At 54.3% G+C, this 4,549-nt stretch overlaps 1 protein-coding gene across 1 annotated transcript; it reads right to left on the bottom strand.

The window, feature by feature from the left end:
- Positions 1–3,001: 3,001 nt before the first annotated feature.
- Positions 3,002–4,549, bottom strand: Ier2 (immediate early response 2). Its single transcript, XM_038312851.1, has one exon. The coding sequence runs from the start codon at positions 4,429–4,431 to the stop codon at positions 3,763–3,765; it is 669 nt and encodes a 222-aa protein (XP_038168779.1). The 5' UTR covers positions 4,432–4,549; the 3' UTR covers positions 3,002–3,762.

The raw sequence follows: 4,549 nt of genomic DNA, 5'->3' as shown, positions 1-4,549 counted from the left end.
CAGACAGTTGTGACTCACCATGTGGGTGCTGGGAATTGAACTTGGGTCTTCTGAAAGAATAGCCAGTACTCTTAACCACTGAGCCATCTCTCCAGTCCCAAGTTATAGGGAATCTGATGCCCTCTTCTGGCCTCTGATGACACCAGCTACCCACGTGATGGTATATGTACATGCATGCAAGCAATACACTCATACACAGAAAATAAATCTTAAAAGTTCTCTTAGAGTTCATAAATGTACATCTTTAGGAGAGTTAAAAGCAGACATTCGCACAGATATCTCTGCACATGTCCATTGCACATGCACAGCAGTCACCATGGAGAATGGGTGGCAAATGCGGACCTTAGATGCACGGCTCTTTTATGTGCTCCATGGCTGATAAACCCAGAAGACACGATGTGGCCGCGAGAAGCCTGACATAAAGTGGTTAAGTGGTGAATGAGTCCCCTCACATGAGCTGTCTACAACAGGCAAGACACAGAGTAGGTACTTGCTGTCTGCAGCCTGGGGAGAAAAGTTGGGAGATTTTGAGACTAGGAAGGGTAATGGTTGTACCACTGGAATTGTATGATTTGGAACGGAGTGGAGATAGGTCAGTCCACAGAGTGCTTGCATGTAAGCAGGAAGACCTGAGTTCCATCCCCAGATGGAGCACTTCAACACCCAGAAGGTGGTGTTCCAAGACAGTCCGGGGCACAAGAGACAGTATCTCTCTTCTTAGAATTTATTTATTATTATTTTATATGCATTGGTGTTACGCCTTCATGTATGGCTATGTGAGGGTGTCAGAGGCCCTCGAGTTACAGACAGTTGTGAGCTGCCACATGGGTGCTGGGAATTGAACCCTGGCCTTCGGGAAAAGCAGTCAGTGCTTTTTTGTTGTTGTTTGTTTGCTTGTTTGTTTTTTTGTTTGTTTTTTCAAGACATGGTTTCTCTGTATAACTTTGGAGCCTGTCCTGGAACTCACTCTGTAGACCAGGCTGGCCTCGAACTCATGGAGATCCACCTGCCTCTGCCTCCCAAATGCTGGGATTAAAAGCATCCAGGACCAGCCTCTAAGCCATCTCTCCAGCCTGAGACAGTATGTCTTAAAATAACACAGTATGCGCATACACCTCTACAATAAATAAATACAAAGGCCCTGTACTGAAACTAATGGGCTGATTCCAGACCTCGCATACAGCCTTGTACTTTACTTTTGGGGGGAGAGGGAGGTGCTGGGGACGGAACCTTTAGCACCTCCCTCATCAGCAAGGCTGGCTTCCGATTCAGGGGTGTTTATGATTCAGAGAGACTTTCCGGTATTTTTTCTGAAAGTTAAGGTTACTCATCTAGCATTTCCTCAGTAATCACAGGGCTTTGAGTGTCGTCAAAAAGGTCTCATGCAGCCGGGCGGTAGTGGTGCGTACTTTTAAAACCAGCATTCGGGAGGAGACAGAGGCAGGTGGATCTCAGTGAGTTCGAGGCCAGCCTGGTTTATAGAGTGAATTCCAGGACAGGCTCCAAAGCTACAGAGAGAAACCATATCTCAAAAAACAAACAACAAAAAAGGTCTTATAGAATCTAGACTGGCCCCAAACTGTGAAGCTAGGAATGACCTTGAATCTCCTGGGGCCACCACACACCCTATTTAATACTGATTTATTATGAGACAGTCTAGGTTAGACTTGAACTTTCTTAATTGTTGGGAATACAGGTTCTGATAATGACAATTTTTCATGTAGCTGGTTTCCTCCTAAGAGAAGGTTAGCACGTGTAGGGAACAGGGTTTCAGTCCCCACCCTACAGCGGCTGCGGCACCGGAAGCCGGGAGTCCGAATGGGGGTCGGACAAACCACTTCCCAGGGAAGGAAGGGCCCGCGGTTCCAGGGACAGGATGTGCACTGAGGCCCCCTCCCTAGCCACCAGGGACTTCCCAGGCCTGGCCACGTTCCTGTGTGCCCAAGATCCCCCGAGAACCCAAGATCTAGAGTCAGTGACCGAGGCTAGGGGTCCTTCAGATTTTCAATTAGGAATCAGTTCTGGTAGCCGGGCTCCGCTGGGACTCCTGGTAGCACTTGCTTTTACCTTTACTTCCCAGGAGGGAGGAGAGGCTGGGGGCTGGGATGCTCCGGATGCTCCAGGGAGTTTCGCAGTCAGCCCGCCACTCCACAGCAAACCCCCTCCTCCCGCCCTCAGCCCCGGGGTCAGAAGAGGCCCGAGGGGGAGGGGCCAGCTGTCGGGCGCGCTTTCCTTAAGCCTCCCGCACCTGCGGTTCCTTTGTCCTTAGGGTTTCGAGTCCCACCCCACCCCCCGTCCCGCCCTTAGGTTATGCCTAGAGCTTTTTGGAATCCAAAGGAGAGGAATTAGTTTACTACGTGTTGTTTGGATAACCCGCTGCTGGGTGGGACCAAGGCTAACTACAGCTTGCGTGGACTTGGAACTAACTACGAAAACTAGACTAGCTTCTTAAGAGATCCGCCCGCCTCTGCTTTTCTTTTTGCTTGGATTAAAGGCTGGTGGGCCTTTCTACCTTAGCTGAGAGGTAGAGCTCGTTTAAGACATGTGCCACAATGTCCGGCCTAGATAGGTAACTTATAAGTTAGCACTCACTTATCAGCCTGAAGCCATAAAGCGGTAGTAAAGAAATCGGATAAGGGCATGTTCAAAGTTCAGTCACCGCCACTCCACGCGTTCTAGTCGACGGGAGGGAAAGAACAACGCTATACTTTAAAATTCTCCAGCTCCTCTTTCAAACACTGCACCCAGTATCCCATAAATGTTGTAAACTTTCCCTACACGCTGAGCCCCGGAGTGTATGCTAATTTCCAAGGAATCCCCTAAATCACCAGGGTTAGCTTAAGGAGCAGCCTGCAATTTTAAGCTAAGAAATGGGGACCTGGCCTCCCTCCCTTTCGGCACCTGGTCAAACCAGTTCCCGAGGCTTAGGGAGCGGTTGCCAGTTCTGACCCTTTAACCCCGTCCCTCCTCCCCCTCCAGAGAAGCAAACCAGACAGCAGCGTTCTTTGCTCGGACGATCTTTTATTTTCCTAACTGACATTGTAAAACGCCAAGTGGATGGGGGTTAAAGGCAACCCACCATAGGAAAGGTAAACAGACTTCATAAACACGCTGACAAAAAAAAAAAAAAAAAATTCCTTTCCTGCCCGACGAGGACTACAACTGCGACCAGCCGCCCCGCCTTCCCGCCGTGGTCCACGCCAGGCAACAATGCTGACAGTTCCGGGGGTCTCCAGACCCTCCGCTGACCGCACAGATTTGTTCGGTTCAGTCCAGGCTCTCAGCAGAAGGCCGGCTCAACTATAGCAGCCTGTGGGGGCGAGGTGACTCAAGTCACTTCCCAGTCCCTAGGGCGGGTCCACACCCTGGCCTCCTCCCAGGCCCCACACCCACGCAAGGCAACAGGAAGCACCCGCGCCTGCCCCATGACGCAACCAGGACCGCTTGCACAAGCGTGCCACTTGTAGGGGCCGAAACGCGTCGGCTAGTGAAACGGCCTTGGAAGGGCAGCCAGGCCAAGGGAGTCCGACCCTGAGATTCAAGATCCAGGTGTCCATTCTCCCAGCCAGGGAGGGGACAGTCCTTTAACAGCACCTTGCGGACGCACGTCTGGGAGAAGGCGCCCGCGCCGCCAGCTCCTCGGTCTTTCCCCGGGCCTCCGGCGGCTCGGGCCCCGGTTCTTCTTCACGGGCCGCCGGATTTCCCCAGCCGGCCCTGGCCTCGGGTGTGCGTTTTCGGCTCCGGTGACGCCGCTCGGAAACCTCAGAAGGCGACTACGGCTCGCACCAGCACGCTGAGCATGTTGTCGGCCGGGCGGCAGGCTGGCTTGGCCTCGCAGGCGGGGGCCGCCGGCACGGGCACGGCGGGCCCACAGTTCAGGAGACTGGAGAAGCGCCTTTGGAGGACGCGGGCGAGATTAGGGAAGGCACCTTCGGTTTGTGCGGGAGGAAGCTGCAGGCGATCGGCGACCTCCGACGTCTCCTCCCTCTCTACCTCTTCTTCTAGACGGGCCTTCTTGCTTGGTACCAGTCCAACGTCACCGCCGTCGCTCAGGTCGCTGCTGCTCCGGCGCTTGCGGCTGACTCTGGCGGGGGACGGGTCACACAGCGCAGGGGTCTCCTGGACTCGCAGCGCCTCCTCTTGCGTGTCCATGGGCTCCGGGGGCTGCTCGGCGTCGGGGGGCGCCGCTCTCACTGGGGCTTCGGCTTCCCGCGTTGGGTGCAGGCGAGGGTCAAGAGTCCGGCCGGGTGGCGGGAACTCGGGTTGGTGGGGTTCTACCTTGGCTGAGAGGTAGAGCTCCCGAGCGCTGCGCATGACGAGGGACAGCTGTAGGCTCCGGTGGAGACGCAAGCCACCTCGCTGCATGCGGGAGTGGTACATCTTCCACACCGACAGGGTCATGATGCGTTGCGCTTCTTTCTGCACTTCCATGCTTGCTCGACGAGAACGTAGAGAGCCGGGAATGGAGTGAGACTGGCGGCGCTGCCCAGAGAGCAAACTTATACTATCACGCAAGCGGCTAGAAGTTCCGGCGGGGGAAGCGTGCCGG

This window comes from Arvicola amphibius, chromosome 15, assembly GCF_903992535.2.
Source record: "Arvicola amphibius chromosome 15, mArvAmp1.2, whole genome shotgun sequence".
In the NCBI taxonomy this organism is placed as follows: domain Eukaryota; kingdom Metazoa; phylum Chordata; class Mammalia; order Rodentia; family Cricetidae; genus Arvicola; species Arvicola amphibius.
The sequence above is the reverse complement of the archived record's forward strand: the minus strand, read 5'-3'. Positions and strand labels throughout refer to the sequence as shown.